The sequence below is a fragment of the Brachypodium distachyon genome, chromosome 4, assembly GCF_000005505.3.
Source record: "Brachypodium distachyon strain Bd21 chromosome 4, Brachypodium_distachyon_v3.0, whole genome shotgun sequence".
In the NCBI taxonomy this organism is placed as follows: Eukaryota; Viridiplantae; Streptophyta; class Magnoliopsida; order Poales; family Poaceae; genus Brachypodium; species Brachypodium distachyon.
Window position 1 is genome coordinate 3587745 of NC_016134.3, and position 18689 is coordinate 3606433.

General features: G+C 43.2%; 3 protein-coding genes across 3 annotated transcripts; all 3 read right to left on the reverse strand.

The window, feature by feature from the left end:
- Positions 1 to 2383: 2383 nt before the first annotated feature.
- LOC100837330 (stress-response A/B barrel domain-containing protein HS1) lies at positions 2384 to 4033 on the reverse strand. Its single transcript, XM_003579004.4, has 2 exons — positions 3695 to 4033; positions 2384 to 2797 (listed from the first exon to the last, which is right to left on the reverse strand). Exons 1-2 carry the CDS (start codon positions 3829 to 3831, stop codon positions 2611 to 2613), a joined length of 324 nt encoding a protein of 107 aa, XP_003579052.1. The 5' UTR covers positions 3832 to 4033; the 3' UTR covers positions 2384 to 2610.
- Positions 4034 to 5326: 1293 nt separating this feature from the next.
- On the reverse strand, positions 5327 to 9165 carry LOC100839155 (ATP-citrate synthase alpha chain protein 3). Its single transcript, XM_003579010.4, has 11 exons — positions 8871 to 9165; positions 7599 to 7775; positions 7262 to 7504; positions 7051 to 7102; positions 6854 to 6968; positions 6686 to 6767; positions 6444 to 6539; positions 6262 to 6363; positions 6057 to 6173; positions 5831 to 5947; positions 5327 to 5583 (listed from the first exon to the last, which is right to left on the reverse strand). The coding sequence occupies exons 1-11, from the start codon at positions 8967 to 8969 to the stop codon at positions 5512 to 5514; spliced, it is 1272 nt and encodes a 423-aa protein (XP_003579058.1). The 5' UTR covers positions 8970 to 9165; the 3' UTR covers positions 5327 to 5511.
- Positions 9166 to 9685: 520 nt separating this feature from the next.
- Positions 9686 to 18117, reverse strand: LOC100821059 (protein MODIFIER OF SNC1 1). The gene is made up of 9 exons (XM_010238843.3): positions 17702 to 18117; positions 16357 to 16434; positions 16224 to 16268; positions 15720 to 16083; positions 15545 to 15638; positions 15234 to 15314; positions 13567 to 15134; positions 10244 to 12597; positions 9686 to 10114 (listed from the first exon to the last, which is right to left on the reverse strand). The coding sequence occupies exons 1-8, from the start codon at positions 17734 to 17736 to the stop codon at positions 10306 to 10308; spliced, it is 4557 nt and encodes a 1518-aa protein (XP_010237145.1). The 5' UTR covers positions 17737 to 18117; the 3' UTR covers positions 9686 to 10114; positions 10244 to 10305.
- Between the last annotated feature and the right edge of the window lie 572 nt (positions 18118 to 18689).

The following is an 18689-nucleotide window of genomic DNA, read 5'->3' on the forward strand; positions in this document are numbered from 1 at the left end:
ACGTCTTTGTTTTTATTTATCCTTTTCGCCCGCTCATTTTTCATCTCTCCAGTCCATGTGATGGCTCTCTCCCTTTGCTGGCACCTTTTCAGGTTTTAGTCCGTCCTATCTACGTAGGATCTAGTTATTATTTTTTCCGAAAAAAGGGATCTGGTTGTCATTTGAGCTATGACCAACATATATGCTCCCATTGTTTCATAGTTCTCGTCTCAAATTTGACCAAAAATGGTTGTATCTATTTTTAAAAATGACTAGATACATGTAATATTTCGACAAAAATTATGGAACGGAAAAAGTACGGATATCAACTCTCTTTTTTCTTGGTAGGACACCCTCCCACTCAGTAACGTCGTGGAACGCTTGCACCGCTGTGAGGATATGGAAACTATTGCTCCCTGCCGCTAAAGAGTCCATTTTTAATTCAATTTTTAAGTTTAACCCTGGTATCTTGGGTTTACCGGGGATTATTCTACTATTTTTACTCACTCCATTACATAAACAACTTTTTTTTATTTGTTCTCTTATATAGTTCATTTTTCATTGATTTCATTCCCTGCCAATAACTGTGTCCACACTCATTTACTCATAAATCAACTTGGTTTATCGACACTAGAAACGAGAGCTCATGTTGATTATAGTGCACAAATTTACATGAGTTGTTTTATATGGAATGGATGGAGTACCTTTTAGTGTTTGTTTTCTTTCCTTTGTGTTTTGTCGGGTTAATAGGTCCACGTGGCTTTTACCTCCATGGACTTGCCACAAATTGGTGCCAAGTTAGGATCATTTTGTGGAAGTTACGAAGATGCAAAACTGTTAGGGCACTACATTGAAGATTCCACAATATGCTCGAATTGACGACCAAACACGTGGAGATTGTGGGCCTAGTTGATACGACCTCAATCGAGTTTGTATGCAAATTTGGCAACTGAAATGCTAAACATTGTGCCGGGACTAGAAGGTTTGCTGGCAACTTGTACAATCTTGCGTGATTATGATGACCGTACCATGATGCAAAAAACTCGCCATAACATCCCTGTGTCAACACCAATTTGTTCACATTTTGTTTCCTTGTACTCTCTCCGTTCCTAAATACTTGTCCACCTTGCAATCAAATGGTTTTTTCACTAAAACCATGACAAGTATTTAGGAACGGAGGGAGTATTTGAGAAGATAAGGAAGGTATTGGGAGAGTCTTATCCACCTTGCAAGCCTTTGGATCAAAGAGGAGAGGAAGATAAATGTAGGAGAGGGTCTGCTTGGTCTTTATATATCCATCTCGAAGACCTAACAGGCCCTAGGCCGAAATAATCAACATTCTCCATCAAGGTCATCACTCGCTAGTCACTACATCTTCGACACATGCGAGAAAAAAAAACACCTATTGGAGTCTCCACACATAGGCGAATATGTATGTATACACATGACACTGAAATTGACCAAATAAAGGGCTATATAACGGAATGATAGCTTTGAAAATGAAATATTCTAGAAATGGCAGAATAACATAAACATACATAACACTGATATTGTCCAAATGGAGGGATATGCAACAGAAAAATAGGTTCGAAGTTATGTTAAAATGATAGAATGGCATGTATTTATGAACAAAAAATGAGTGCTACAGCCACTTGTATTCAGGGGTACGAAGTAGATTGCAAGGGTCAATAAAGTGAGTATGTTGGTCTCATGTAGACAGTCATACTTTGGAAACTGAATGCTACTCCCTTAGTTTCAGTTTATTAATGTTGATGCCTATACCTAAGTCAAACCTTTTCAACTTTGACCGAGTTTGTAGATAGAATTGCCAAACATATGCATCACCAAACAAATGCAATATGAAAATATTCTTAGTGTTGGTGTGTTTTTCTGCAAACTCGGTCAAAGTAAATAAAAGTTGACTTAGGACAACCGCTAATGTACATCTTATTTAGAAACTCGGTCAGAGTAGCCATGTATGTGTTTGCAATTGTTGAGAAGGCCCTGTATTTCGATAACTGAGAAGTGAGCCCGACCTCACCAAATCCTGATGGGGAAAAGAAGAAGGAAAATATGGCATCTCCAGAACTTTGAGAAGATCTACACATGGACATGTTTGAAGTGTGGAATAACTTGCAATATTTTGTACCCACGATGTGGAATGGAAACAAATTTCATGCAAAAAAAGATATCGGTATTTTGGACCTTTTCTACTTGTCTTATTTTCAGCAGGGCAGAAAAACCAAAGTGTACCTGAAATTACGTAAGCACTTGGCAACTCTTATATAGTTCAGCGATCATATTACAAAGTAGCATTAACTGCTTTCATCAGAAAATATATATCTGTATGATACCGATGCAAGAAAGATAGTAGTATTAAAGCAGAAAGTTTAAAACAGATATCTGATATAAGTGCTAATTGCAGTCGGGAAAGTTATTCGAAACATGTAGGGATTTATTTGAACCACTAGATTGTATTATGTGAAAAGGAAAATAGTTACACCCAAATGGAACTATCATTCTCAACAGGTAAAATGAGCCGAACGAATTTATTTAGCACAAGGTACATAATTGCAGGATCCAAAAGAAATTCCCAAAGAGGTTCTCATACTCAGCACTTGGCCCAAGCCATTAAGTGGCAGCAGTCGGCTTGTAGTCAATTATGATCACCTTCTCGGCTAAAGCCAAAAATTCCGTTGCAAAATCAACATGGTTTGGGTGTTCAATGTACTCCTTGACTCCCTCGGTACTTTCGAAAGTGGACTCAAAGACGTGTGTGAATCCCTGATGCATGTTCTCTATGCTCACATCAGTTCCCCTGCACATCAAAAATAGCTTATAGTAGGTCTGAAACAAGAGATTTTATTTTTGAAGTAGCAACTTTGCACAAACAAAATGATCTGAAACTTCTTTGAATGTCCCACAGGTGACACTTTGTTTACAAGGCTGTTGTGACGATGGATACATTTGAGGGCACAAAGATTATAATAGAAATGTTTAAAACTGGTAGGTACGACTTCTCGTAACATTATCAAGTAGTCAGGCCGGCAGCCCTGGAAATCGCGAAATGTTTGCTTGGCTGTGTTGGCCTTCTGTCGTCTGGGGCAGCGGGGCTTTAGCCATCGACCACCGCCATTGTTGGGTTCATGTTCACAATGTCATGATATTTGTCATACCATCACTACAAATTTTCACCGGAAATCACATTCGCGCAGACAAGGAGTTCAGTTACTATCCAATACTAGTTATTTGGGCAGAACTCAGGTTGGAGAAGCATATATAGCAGTTTCTCCTCTAAGATCCATTTGCTGTATCAGCTCTAGCTGAATTTACTGAGTTGACTAGCACTGGTTCCCTTGCTGGATCTAAGAAACCAAACTTGTTTTTACTACATTAACTTGTTCTTTCAGACCAATCCATGGCTTCCCAAATCCAAACCAGTGGCCGCATAGAGACAGGGGTTGAGGGGAATCACAACCCAGCGACAAGACCAGCAATTCGTCGAGCACCTGCCGGGCACCTACAGCAACAGCTCGCGAATGGGCTCAGATTGCAGGGAGGTCTCAGGTGTATTCACATCGGCGCTGCTGGGGCAGAAAATCGTCAGGGTACCAGCGCTGGAGCAGAAACGATGAACCACAAGACGGGCGGAGATCGGAAGGAGGAATATGAGTAGTATCATCAGGTGTGGCTGTTGAGGGGGCACCATACATACCAGTGGAAGGCCTTCATGGAGGGGACGACGGCGACGAGGCCGGCGTAGCCGCGGATGAGCTGGTCCAGCCGCTCCGGCGTCACCTCGTCCTTGAACCGCGCGAGCAGGATGTGCTTCACCACGCCGCTACCGGCCATCCTCCTCCTGCTTCTTGCTTGCTTGCTGCTGCCGCCTCTGTCTGACCTCTGCACACTCTAGTAGTATCGCCTTTCTTCCTCCTCCCTGTTTGGTGGCGGTATGCTTCTTCGCTAGCCACCGCTTTATACACTTGTCCGGGAGCAGTTGGCGAGGGGATCTTGGGATACTGACGAAGATCGGCCAGATGAGATGCGTCAATGCTGGATTGATCGCCGTATCATGGATGCATGGGCAATTGGGCATAAACAACGATGACACAACTCACACAATCATGTGCCAGCTTCTCTACCTCTGGTTCACAAAGCTGTGACGTTTTTTAGACAATGTTTTCAGTCAAAATTTCGAAACTCTTTTGAGGGCAAAGACAGTCCAATTCCCGTCATTCATTAGACAGGTAGAAAAAATACAAGAAGCCCTAAGCAAATTTCGAAACTCTGACTGTTAATATCTTTTAAACTAGAAATACATCCTGAAAACCGTGTCAATATACAAGACAGCATTGCTTAATTTCTGTTTTCATTTGGTTTTCTGTAGCAGTACTGTTTATGTGTGTGTGAGAGTGGCTGTCACGAGTTATCCTGCAGTCCTTTCTTTTTAGTTCTGTTTTGGACCTGTATGGAAAGAACTCTGTTCTTGTAGAAATTGGATTTTCCATCAATGAAATCGAGACCTTTGCTCCACAAAAGCCACTTATTGTAAGAGGCATCATCTCCATAAAAAAACACTGTTCCTGGAACCGCGCGATGTGCATGCTTGCAATGCCAGCAAGCTCAAAGAAGTTAAATTCAGTTGTCTGTCAGTCCCCCTCCCAGTAGCAGCATAATTCTGCTTGTTAAACTCAACTGCTCAGTATTGTCAAGAACAACTGCTCAGTGTAGGCATACTTATGCCTACGTTGGACTTGGACTAAAACTTTACAATGTACTGTCTTCTATGTGGGTAACTATTATATATCTGTAGGATTTTAGTCCATATAAGATTTCCGAAGTATTAAATACATTTTATACGAAATTTTGTGTGGACTCAAACCTCTAGAAATGATCATTCCTTTCCTGTGGAGCAATGAAACATTATTTGAATCACGCTGTGTTCAAGATTGCAAGACGTTGCAATTATATTTTTTCTTTTCCCGTGTTTGAAACCTTGCGAATCAGAGAGGTCCTTGACATTATTTACTATTCCTCTGATCTTAAATTCTTGACTCAAATTTGCTCAAATATGGATGTATCTATTCTTAAAAAACCCTAGATACATGTAATATTTCGACAACAATTTAAGATCGGAGGGAGTACACATCAGAGGTGTCTATTACGGACTACGCTGCAACTTCTGCACCTGTATGTTAGTATGTTACTAGGCCATAGACATGGCCCGCCGCTTCACTAGGATGTTGCAAGCACAGCAGATCCAATTAGAAAATGCGCAATCTTTCTCAAAAAAGAAGAAGGAAACATGAAGGCAAATCAATTTACCAGAGATCCATCTTATCTCAAATGAGTCAGCAACTGCAAAGAGAGACATCGATTATTGCGAAATTTGCCTTACAAACAGTAGTTTTTTTTTCCCAAACACAAAACCAATATTTTTCCATTTGTTTGTTTCCCTAACAGTACTTCACAATGGATGTATGTGAAACAACATGGACACAACTGCCAACAGCAGAATAATACTATGACGAATTATGCTTCGGACATGACGCAATCAATGGCTTGCTTGCAGATTCCAGTCATTGTGGCCTCTGGTCCATAGACCTGCATTGAATTGTCGAGCAAAATCAGCTCCTCTGTTCTGGGGGTGGGCATAGGGATGGTCGACAGACGACAATTACTTGCCAGATATGTTGTTACATTCAGTTCCTTGAAAAATGTCATTAAGTTCATGGCTAATAAACTTAGGTATAATTTTTTCAAAGATGCTTATGAGGTCATTCATATTTAAAAGAAATGAATTGTGTGAAGGCTCTTTTCATAAATAAAAAGAGGGCTTATGCGATCATACCTCGATTGGAAGACCAAGCTCTGAACCTAGAGCACGCATTTTAGCGAGTCCGGTTTGGTAGTTAGGACCACCTCTCCGAACATAAATGTTCATCCTTGCAGCCTTTAATTTGGATTCCTGGCACCAGTTTTGGAAGCAACATTATAATTTGGGTGAGGATTTCAATGGAGACAGGTGAGAGTGGTTGGGGAATAGAACAGCGATCCAACTGAACGGTCCAACTTACCTTCTCTCTTAAAGCCCGAATGATGCCACTAAATGTCGAAGCAACATCAGTGAAGTTTGCTATACCCCCTCCAATGAGGAGAGCCCTCTTACGGCCATCAGGATCAGCAGTGGCACACTACACAGATTAAAAACGCTATTCAGAACAGACAAAACAAAGCTATAAATATGCAGAACAATGAGCTAAAGTATTATGGGTTTCTTACATCCAAAACCACTCTGGCATACTGCAAAACCTCCTCCTCGTTGGGAGCTCCACTGTACTCTGCATAATTTCCTAGCTCCGAAGCATATCCCAAATCTCCGACCTGGCAAAAAGAATATGTTATCCATGCTGATTAACTTTAGAACCTAGACAAAATATGATCTAGAAGAAAGTTAAGTTTACCGTGTCAGCATATATGACACTAGCACCACCACCTGCAACCATGGTCCAAATGCGACCTTTCGGGTTCAAAACTGTGAATTTCAGTGAGGCGCTTGTCTGAAATAATAATAAATGTTACATTAAGTGAACTCCCGTTCCATACAGAATGAAGAATGCCGTATTATGTCAGCACAACTTAAGTTATAGGAAAACTGTAGACATTGATTTGTTTATATGAAAGGGACTTCAGAAGAAAAGGATACCTTCTCATCCAGTTCATGGATATAACTTTCTGATGGGCTCATGACTCTTCCGAAAGGTAGAGGGAACTCAATGTTACCCCACCTGTAAATCGAAAACAGTGGTCAGAATGAATTATGGAGAAAAAATGTACTTGGATTCTGTAAGCTAGACTCAAGCCTGAACCATACTTCTTAAAGTTCTTGAAAGCAGCTGTGTCATCCAGTTCACCTCTCATGTCCAGAGGATATGGTTCCCCATTTACCAGGGTGAATGGATTCATCTCCAGAAATGAGAAATCCAAGTCTGCCAAAAGAATTAATGTTTATAACATGATTTCAATGTCAAAGCAGCAACTTCAATTATGTGTATTTGCAAGTGCAAGCACCTTGGAAAACAGAAAATACCCCTCTAATGAAATCACCTATTTTTGTGCGGACCTGAAATTTAGACAGAAATTGTGAATGAACTAAGCATTGGATAGTTAATGCAGAATTAAATAATTACCAGAAGCAAGTACTTGCTAAATATGAGGTAAATTAAGAAGTTACAAATGGTATCAAATAAGGAAAAAAATAAAATACAATGCAAAAGCTTACCTCCAGCGGAAGGGTGGCAATCAATGGAGCGCATGCATCAAGTGTCATAGGCTTCTCTGTGGTAAGAGCGATAGTCTTAACCTTGTCCCAGTTCTCCTCAATATCAATACCTCCACACTCTGAGAAACTAATGGTGCAACCAAGCCTGTCTGATACGACCGAGAGATAATACTCTTGATCGTGTGGCACAAATGGCTCGACTATGAATGTTGTAATTGGAGCCTTACAGCCGCCCATCTCAACCTAGATATATAAGCATGCCCAGATAGATTAGAAAATAGTTGTCATTACCAAGATGGCAGTGACAAGTATGGGAAGATGTTGGATCTGTAACTACCTCAACTCCCAACCTCTCCTTGACAAATTGGCGGACTTGAGCAAGATCTAGGTTGAGGGCCACAAGGCCGCTCTTCCCACGTTTACCAAACAGCATGTCTGGTTTAACAACCAACTTCATAGATGAGAGCCATGGCTCCTGGTTCACAAGCTCTGTGAAATCCGTTGATTGTGTGACCTTACAATAAGCGATTTGGAAATTTCAGAAACAAACCACATTAACACATAGTATCAAACGTTAGGATTTTATTTCAAAATAAACTAAGGCAAAACATTAAAATAAAATGCATTCACGAGCTATGTAATCCAAGCCAACTCTTTTCAACTAGTAAAATTGGCTAATGTGACACTGAATAAACAGACTTTCTCCACATAATGAAAAATCATCCTAAAATTGTTGCTACTCTCTGTATCAATCGGAAATAAATAAATTAGCTGTTCCTCGATGAAGAACTAATAGTACGGAGTAACTCTTTCGTGACCACCGCCAAAATAAACACTCGCTTGAACTAAATAGAAAAATACTGCTGCTAGTTACCAGTTAGATCCCACAAAGTATGACACGTCAAACATCGCGGGCGAGCATACATTCAGGTGAAGCAGGTTAAAAAATTCCCAGCAAACCCGACAATTGATCCGTTCCGCATTCAGCTACCACCTCCAAAATTTCAGTATGCCGACCACACAATGGATAGCTTTCCTTGATCTAAACAAATAATACTCATAAGGGGGTGTTACTAGTAGATTCCAACAAACATCACGACAGATCAACAGATCTCACACGAGGGGTGCTACTTGTCTCAGGACAAATGAAACCCTTGCTTGAGGTGAGGGCGACAGTCACTCAAGCAACCCCGCTGTTGAAACCCCGCATCACAGAGTTTTTAATCCCCTTGTGCACCAGTAATTAAGAACCTCTGGTGAACCGAAATTGAGTCTGTCTCACACACATACACGCACTGGTCGAATCACCCAAACAATATTGAAACATATATACTGACAAGCCCTCAGTTTCGGCAAATCCCCAAGCCTAATGCTCCGCTGATGAATTCCACATGTTGGGTCTCCTCCAGCAGCGCAAATCCCCTCTCCCACCCCGCCCAATTGGCGGCCTTATCCGAAAATTCTAGCTCCCGAGCCGAACCCCGCCCGCCGGCCCGAGGGGCGACGCAGAGATCCAGCGACCGTCCCTCGTGATCCGCCGGATCACGAGCCGATTCGAGGAGAAGCGCGCGAGCACCCTCGAAAGAGAGAGAGGCAAGGGGTGGGTCACCTGCGCGGAGAGGATCTGGAGGTCGATGCCGGCGAGGCGCTTGAGGTGCTCCTTGAGCAGGCGCTTGGAGTCGTACTCCCGGATCTTCTTCCGCGCCATGGCCTCACCGAAGCAGCGGAACTGGAAGAGGGGAGAGAAGTAGGTGGAAGCTGCGGTAGCGTTGCGATGGGCACTGATGGGTGATGGCGCGCTGGTCGCACGTAGGACGGGAGTTATATATAAGCAGCCGGCGGCATTCACCGGTCGATTTGGTGCTGGGTAGATGGGATCTGGCACTAGCAGGCTGCTGTTGTGCTCCTCTAAAAACAATGGCGTAAAATAACCCTGGATTACGCTCCGTTTGTTCTAGTCCAGCAGCCTTTGAAAGCTCAACTTAAAATTCAAGAACAATCACGGCATTCAGAAAAATCAAAAGGCCTCTGAAGAAAAACGGTCCTGCTTCATTCCAATGATAATACTGTATTTTTTTCTAAGCCGACTGCTTTGCTGCATTTTTATTATGTACAACAAGATCTGGACCAGGGGCGTTGGATTGTTGTGATGTGATGTCAGAAGGAAAGCTTGGTTGTTCGTTGGCCACATTAACAAGCAAAGCCTCTCCCTGTCCCTTCACCTCCCGACTCTCCTGCACTCATGCATCATGACACTTCCCTTCAGTTCCCCTTGACCACGCTCCTTTCAGTTTTCATTCCATGACGCTCCATTCAGCTCCACTTTGCCGTGTGCAACCTAAGTTGCCTAAATTGTATTCTCAAAACACAATTTTAAGCACCAGGTCCTAATCGTAGTGTCCTTGCTGTTAAGGAAAGAGTACATGATGAAAGCTACTCCGTGTTATGTTTTCAGAAAAATCAAAGGGGGACACAGTTTTCGCATGTTCAAGGTTGTCTGAGAGAGCTCTTACATCGGATCAAAGCATAAACTAGTACCCACCAAAAACAAAAGCTCAATCACTCCAGATTCTCAGACCTGAATCCTGACGAACCTAGATCCCAGTTAAACGCAAACGCAACTTCCATACACCAACCATCAGCAAAAACCAGCACTTCAGCTCCCATTGGCACATAACACCAGCATTTTAATCCCACTGTCAAAAAGAAATTACTACTAACATTTGATTCCACTAATTAATCAATTCCTCGTTAACAATCACACGTGAGAGCACAACGGCCGTGGGGAACAAAAACAAGTACAGTCTACCGCTGAGCACCGACAAGACGACCACCACCCAAAGCTTGTTCAACCTGCCAGCATTCCGAAAGTGTTAGCCATGAGAGAACTGAGATTACACAAGCGTCCCTTTTCTTTTGGAGGGACACAAGCTTCCCTGTACGGATAGTAAATTTAACTGCAGAAAGGTTTCATTCAACTACCTGTCATGAATTGCTTGGCAGATGCGAGTTCCTGAAGCTCTTAACATCATGGTCAGAGAAGATCATTCGACTTGGTAAGAGTTGGTAGCTGGGTCCGAGGCAGGATTCCGCTTGACAAAGTGACCAGCGTGGCGGGTGCCCCGATGTTGGCCACGCTCCCTGTACAATGGTCCAGGAGCTGGAGGGCCCACGCTTCGATCATCGGCACTCGGGTTCTGCTGGAAGTCCGCTGGTTTGCTGGAGGAACCAACTGGCTGGTATTCGAGATGAGTGCCGCCCCTCCGCTTTTCAGCATTTGCACCCTGGCTTGGCTTCCCAGCATCATAACCCCTTTCTCTGTGCATGCCGCTTCCATTTCCCTTGTGATACCTCCCGTTGTGGTGTCCCTGGCGACGTGTTGCGTGATTAAGCTGCTGCTGTTCAGCATTTTCATGGCTCTCACTCTTCTGGCTATCATCTCCATGTGTCATGTCTCCTTTACCTTGATTACTTGGCGCATCCTTTTCATCATTTCTGGAACTATTTGGAGCAAGATTACAATTGCTGCTGTCTTGCAGAGTGACACTATCCACTTGCCCATCCATGGCACCATTGCCCTGTGGGTTGGTCTGGGAATTCGAAGATTTTGGTTTCCAGTGTGCTCTAGAGTGTGTAACTGCTCCGCTGCTCTTCACCTCAGATCTTGACATATTTCTATGTTCAGAATTGACATCTTTCCTGCCTTCTCTATCTTTGTTCCCATTTATGTAGTTACTTCCCTCAGTTTTGGGGGCCTTAACATGCTGCCTCCTTTGCCTGTTAGCTGCATTATGTTCTTTAGCAGCACCGGCAGGTAATGCAAGTGTTTCAGTTGGAGTCAAACTGTTCCCGACAGCATAATCTGCTTGCTTGTCAGCTTCAAGCTGTTGATGCTGTCCAGAAGGCTTCTGTACTTGGTGTGACCCTTGACAGTTGTCTGCTTGCTCAGCAGGCTGTGGTACCACCAAAGCTGATTCATCTGTATTCCTTCTGCGCCATGAAGAATGAGACTTCCCATGCCCTCTGCTCGTTTTCTTGTCCTCCCATTTCTTGGACTCAATTGCGGCATCAACTTTAGCACCAGGTGACTTCTCAACTGCTTCTTTGTCATTACTCTTGTTCTCTAGACATGATTTTTCTGAACTCTGCTGCTGAAGCTCTTTGGACAGTGGCTTAGGCACATACCTTTCCATTTCAGCTCTCTTAGTTTTTGTAACATTCTCCCCATCGTTAGTGTACTTTACAATTGGTTGAGGGCGGCCTGCCATTGCTGCGTTTACAATTGGTTGAGGGTGGGCTGCTACTGCTGCATTCATCATGGGTTCCTCAGACTGTTCATTCTTCCCTGGTGGCTTAACTGGTGCCCATGCAACACCCTCATTCCCATGAGGCTTTTCGACAGGTCGGACAGCATGCTGGTTCTTTCCTGATCTTTTTGCCTGCTGAGGTCTTGGTCGGCTCTTTACAGTATTATGAGCTTCCTCTGGTGATTTCACGTTCTCCTGGTTAAAAGATCCAAATGAAATACCACCCACGGTTATACTTCCCACAGTGAGCATAATACCTTCACTAGGAATTATAGAACTGCTAATGATAACACCAGCAGTTTGTGTCTTCGGCTCAGTGGACACGCTCACTGTATTCTGCTCATTAAGCACCACAGGTGGACATATAGAAGTAGCTGGAGCATCATCCACTTTTTTCTTACTTCTTGAGTTCCTTGCACTCTTCTTGTTGGTGGCTGGGGGATTATCATGTGATGTAACAACAGCAGTTGGTGTGGTCAAGGATGCCTCAACAGTTTTCTTTGCATTCTCTGTTCTTACTGCAATACTTGACTTCTCACCAGGGATTTTCTCCTCTGAAACAGCATGCCTTCTGGGAACACCAACATCATGTGACCGTGATATACTTTTCTGCACTATATGCTCCATCTTGTTACTCGGTATGTTCCTGCCTGAGATTGAGGTGTTATGACTAACAGGATCTCCTGCAGTAACTGCAGCATGTGGTAGAGTAGACATGGACTGTATAGGCACATCCTCTTGAACATGTGGTGGCTGAAGAGTACTAAGATTGTCTGATGCAGTAACTTCACGTGATTCAGTAGTTGATGAAGCAGGTTCAGTAGTTGCATCAAGTTCAGCCTTCTGTTTATTATGTACATTGTCATTTACTGTGGGTGGATCATTTGAGTTTTTCTGATGTACTGATGAACGCCTGTTCAGTTCCTCCAATTTTGCAAGAGCTTTTGCCCTTTGTCGTTTTGTCCTTTCCTCTTCCTCAGCTTGCAATTGCTTTGCACGCTGTACGGCCAACTCTCTCATTTTTTCACGCTGAAATTAAAATGCCACAAAGAAAAAACTGGTTAGTAATCGACATGGTTTCGACAGGTGAAGAAAAGAAGTAACTCAATGCAGTAAAATAGCTTGCTCTGTTCCGATCTAACTATGATAAATAGCATAAGACTGGTGAGTACTGAGTAGACAGTGTATGGTAAGAATGAAGTTGCAATGAAAGAATTTTCTGGTATCAAGGATGGAAGCCTACAATACCAAGGTATCATATTTGCGCAACTGCAAGTAAACAGTATAGGCTACACGACTGTGCTGTTATAAAATTTACATGAGGTTTTAAATTCTGCGTACAAACTGACTCTTGTGCAGCTCTTTGATGGAAGGCCTGCAGCTCTTGTGCAGTGAAATGAAGTCCAAACAATACACATTGATGTTATGTGGGAACAAAAGACAATAATCCTAGTTTGGTGAAAGCTATTTGATGGAAGGCTCGCAGCTCTTGTGCAGTGAAATGAAGTCCAAACAATATCTCAGATAGAAAAAGACAGGATAGGAAGTTGCATTATGAACTTAAAACAATGCCAACAAGACAAACTATAACTTGTTCAAGTGAAATAAATGTGAAACAAGAAGTTCAGAGTACTGAGGGCATATTGGTTGACCACCACAAATTGGTTGCCATGCAAGTTTTGACAAAACATGGGTCTATGACATGTAGGCTGCAAGGCCCAAGGACAAGAAACTGTGCAACGACAAACATCTACCACAGAGGGTCAGATTTGCATTGGAGGGCCATGCCAAGTAAAAAAGCGACTTATTGGTGAGCACTGTCTTTACTACTCCCTCCGTTTCATAATTCTTGTCGAAATATTACATGTATCTAGACATTTTTTAGGAATAGATACATCCATATTTGGGCAAATTTGAGACAAGAATTATGGAATGGAGGTAGTACATGATAAATGAGAAGTTCAGAGTATTATCATAAGAAATTTATATCATATATACCTGAAATTCATAATCAGGTGAAGCTGGCATATCATCAGTGATTGTCACAGGTGGCAGCTGTGAAGCATGCTCCAGAGGCTGGTCATGCTGACTACTCCTCAATTGAACTACTGGCAAAGATTCTGCTCTAGAATTTTCTGCCCGCCCATGTCCAGCAGAAATTTTGGCTGGCATCTCTTTAGCAGGACCACGGTGATTGTTTCTTGAAGAATCACCAATCTTGTGTGGGCGGTCGTGAGTTGATCCACCCAGCTTTCCAGCTTTGCTGAATTCATTTAAATGTGGGTGTAGCAGTCCAACAACCGCACCATCACTAAGCATGTTTGGTACTTTCTGTGTCAAAGGAGAAATGGGAGAAACACGAGCTGCCTCGCCAGAAGCAGAAGAAAAACCAGTGGTGGCAGCAGAAGTTGAAACATTTATTATCATCTGATCTGCTTTCGAATCAGTGCCTTTTTGCTGCTGCTTGTTGGTTTCCTTGGATGAAGATGGGTCTGCACCATAACGCACATCAATGTTTCTAGCTTTGTTGTTCAAACTCCCTATTTTCTCAATCAAAGCCGCATTCTTCTTAATGATAGGTTGCTGATCAAGCGTCACATTATCACCCTTGAAGTTTTTCAAGGGGGTGCCATCATCAGTTCCCTTGTGAAGAGTGTGTGAATTTTCCAAAGCAGATGAATGGTTCAAGCGAGCTGGACCTCTCTGATCAGCCACTGACTTCATAAGAAGCATGTTCCTTTCACTATGTGCATCCCTTGTATCTGTCCTCATGTTCACATCACTTCGGTTTCCATCTGGGTGAGGAAGCAGTGGTGGTGCAGGCTGAGTCTTCTTTTCAGTTTCCTTGGGACCTACTGAGCGATCAGGGTTATCATGCAAAGCCATTGGCTGTCCTCGAGAAACCAAATGTACTCTAGCAGATTCGGATAGCTCCTTGTGAACTGTTTCATGTTTGACTGGTCTGCTCTGAGACACTCCAGTTTGGAACTTGTCATTTTGGTTTGGGAATTGATTTAATATTCCTGGTTGATGAGGGCCACCAATGAAAGGAGAATCTCTTACATTGGAATTATTGAAATTTGCTCGTTGAGGAACAAAATATCCATCGCAAGGCATTGGGCCCTGGTAAACTGGTCTGAGAGGAATAGCAGGTCGATTCATAATATAGGAATTTGGAGGCACGGAATGAGATGCATCTCCACTTTTTGGGTGATAGCCACTATGCCCTGAGCCCTGCCTTGCTGCTGCTTCAGAGTTCGGTGGGAACTGACCATAATAAGTGAAAGGTTCAACAGAGAAACTGCTAGAGGGGCCCACTGGTCTGTATGGGCCACCTGGCGCAGGTCCTCTATGCCACATTCCCTCTGGGGGGTGACCAGGAGGTGCACGCCATGAATCAAACTGCGGAGGGGGCATACCATAGTTAGGAGGGTATGGTTGTGGCTGCTGAGCTTCATTTGGCGGACCTGCGGCGACAAAGGGAGCGGCTCCATCATGTTCATGCTGCTCTGTCTTCATGATATCAGCAGGTTGATTATTAGCAGACAGTAAAGACTGACCAGATCCTAACACACAGAAAGGGTATCCCATTATGTTGCAAGGAAAATAAATATATGAAACAGCAAGGGTCATCAGGAACTATGAAACAGTGGAATTAGTAATACCAGCAGTCGGGCTCTTTCCTAGACCATTTTGGGATCCATCTTTACCAGAACTAGAAGTTGGGCGTCCTTTCGAACTATGGCCTAGAATAAGAGGCTGAACTATAAGGAAATCATCTTGCACATCATCCAAATGGAAAAAAAAAAGAATTTGTAGCATCAAAGCAATCGGAACAAAGATACGAGATTTTGAAAAATAGTTTTAGAAGCTGCATTGATCCACATTCCATTTGTTCAATAAATTAATTTCAAATATTAAGTTAGAAGTCGCAACAGTATAAACAAACAAAATAGCACATCATGTTGCAGATTACCTCGTTGATTATTTGACTCGGAGCTTTTCTCAGAACCAAGTGTTGGGAAATCACCAGTACTTAGAGTAAACCCATGCCCATGTGATGAAGATCCCTACATAGTCAAGACCAAAAATATAAAGTATGCACTAATTGGTGAAACACAAGCCAGCTGAAAGTAAGTGTGGTGCATTACCGATTTGTCAATAGTTCTTATTGATACATTCATATACTCCGAGGAATTATCTGCAAACCGGGAAAGCTGTGAGCTTCCTGGTCTTGTATCTGCACTTCGAGGACGATTTGTGACCACTGGTAAATGAGATGATGGCAATGTGCCTGATGCTGAAGACGGTCGCGAATTTGGACCCCAAGCATTAGGAGAGTCAAGGGATTCACTTCCAGCTGTTGAGGGCCTTGACCCTCCCCCAGAAGAGGGGCGGCCATTGAATTGACTGGGTGCACTGGAATTTCCATCCTTCTTGGGAGAAAGAAGTGAAGTGGTACTCCATGCATTAGGTGTTGTAGGTCCTGGCTTGGTACCCCATGTGTGGGTGCCCCTAACATCCAAAATTATAACCTCGTCACATAGCGATTATTGAAAAACATTGAGAACTCTGAATGATTAGCATCATGCATATCTACAACAATGAAAACAAAAGAACGACTGGGAATTATAACAATAGGGGCAGAGTCTTACTTTGGAACGATTTCCACATTGGGGTTAAGACCATGATTCTCCAATCTTCATAAGCAATTATTTAATCAGTTCACAGATATAGGAGTCCATAAACTTAAGATGTGGCTTAGATACCCAATAAGGAAACTCTCACCTCTGACTTGGCAAATTAATGGGCTTTGGGATTTTTCCAAGAACAGTCATGCCAGATTTCCTTGTAGGTGCAGCCCATCTACAGAAAGCAAGACGAATAATTAAGAATAAACAGTACGCATCATCCGCAGTGCAAATAGCTATGTAACAATTATTAAGAGTGTTAGCTTGACTGTGGAAGCACAAAATGCATGGTGCTGAAGAAACATATAATACATATAAAGACAAATGGACCGTATTGAAACCAATGTTTGACCACATGACATTGGAAGTCAATTCATAAAACATCCTCAAAAGATTTAATTCATGGAAATTTACGTCTGATAGATTAAAAAATACAATCCTTATGCCAAATACTGCCTGACAGTATAACTGTCATAAAAACCACAACCTTTTCTTAACATACCTCTTAACCAATACAAAAAGGGCTAAAAAAGCAGAGAAGTGGGAACTAGTCGACATAGAGAGTTGGACAGGCTATGATACACCTCTAACACACCTGGAAAGTTAGGCCAAAAACCACAATTTGCTCTTGATAAAAACATTTGTGCAACGCACTAATCCATACTGCTGAGTCACTATTAGGGTTCCACGACTGAATTTAACAGACATGAACAGTATCCTTTGGACAAAAGACAAGTCATCTTTTACAGAATAGCAGATAACTGATATCATACCCTTACAGATTAGATAATTTTACACTGATTGAAGTCATCAATAGAAAATATGGTAACTAATGCGGAAACAAGGCTAAGCATGTGGTAAGAATAGAAGCAGATCCACTTTTTTGGAGGTTAAGAACAAAACAAGCATTTAAACTTATAATGTGGAACCGATTAAGTATGGAACAAGGCAGTCAAAACAACAAGAGGAAGTTACTGTGCTAAACAGCTCTTAATTCACAAAAGGGCACATAAATTCTGAAACACCAAAAGCATAAAAAAGAAGGCTCATTCGCTCAGATATCAAAACAGCACATGCTCATCTGCAAGACTGCAACCATCACGGTGCCACACAGATTCCACACAAAAACACTCCACAACTAGAACTGAACAAACCACCTAATTAAGAAACAGACGTGGCGTGTCATACTTCCCCCGATCCAGAAACTCCCACCATCCAAGCATCGAACGACACCGAAGCTAGGCAGGCACTAGTACAACAAATCGATCGATGATGAAAGGAAAACGAAATTCGTAGATGAATAAAAAAACAATAGCACGCGTCAGCGAGGAATCTCCGCACGCAACAATGCCCAGGTAAGGTTGTACGCATCCAGAGTCCAGAATTGCTAAAGAAAATAAATTCTGTAGGGGGGAGAGGGGAAATCGAATCGCGTGTCGGACCTCTTGTCCGTGGCGTGCAGGCTCGAAGAGGCCATGGCTCCTCCTCGCCTCGTGAGCCAAATCGAGCGTCGCCAATCGCCGGGAAGGAGCCCGAGCGGACCAAGGCCAAACGGAGATCGGGATCTCTAGGTACGGGCCTTCGGGGGGAGCCGCGCGGCGGCGGAGGGGACGAAACCCTAGGACAGACGGACAACGCGATCGGCCCCGGGGGACCGGCCGGCGCCGGATCGGCGGCGGTGTGGAGAAGCCCCTCGCGGCAAGGTGGGGGCCCCTGCCGTCCGGCGAGCGGCGGCGGCGGCGGGGGATGGGGAGCCCGGCGGTGACAGGTGGGGCCGGCGCGTCAGAGGAGAGAGAGATGGGTAAGGAGGAGAGAGGGGCTGGAGGAGAGAGATGTAGGGAACGGGGGCGTTCGTGAGAGCGATATGGGCGTGTGCACACACGGGGTCTGGATTTTGGAGGCGGGACTCGGCTCCTCGACGTGCACAGACGCCGTGCCGTGGCTGGACTGGACACCGGGCGTATTTTATTTAGAAGTGGAAAAAAACTTGAAAGAGGTTCATAATTAACATTGCTTACACATTCTCCTTGTAAAGATGTAACCGTCTTTGAAAATGATTAAAGTGCTACTCTTAAAACATGTTTATATGTCCTAACCGAGAGTCACATCGAAACATGTTTATGTCCTTAAGCTTGGAAACTACGTTTGTCCTTAAGCTTGGAAACTATGTTTGTCTATCGACGGTACTCGGATGGTGATAGATCAAGAGAGGATTGCTCCGTCTCCAATGTGCCAAACACTCTCTTGTGAGGGTCATTGGCATCAGCATTTCTCTCATGGGTATGCAATTATTTTATTATTTTATAAAATAACATGCTGACTTTTGTTAGAGGTGTATAGAAAAGGACGAAACCCTAATTTTCTTTTTTGTATCCTCAGTTTTTTTTAATATCCCTGCCTCCCCCTCTTAGCCGACACCCTTCGTGCACC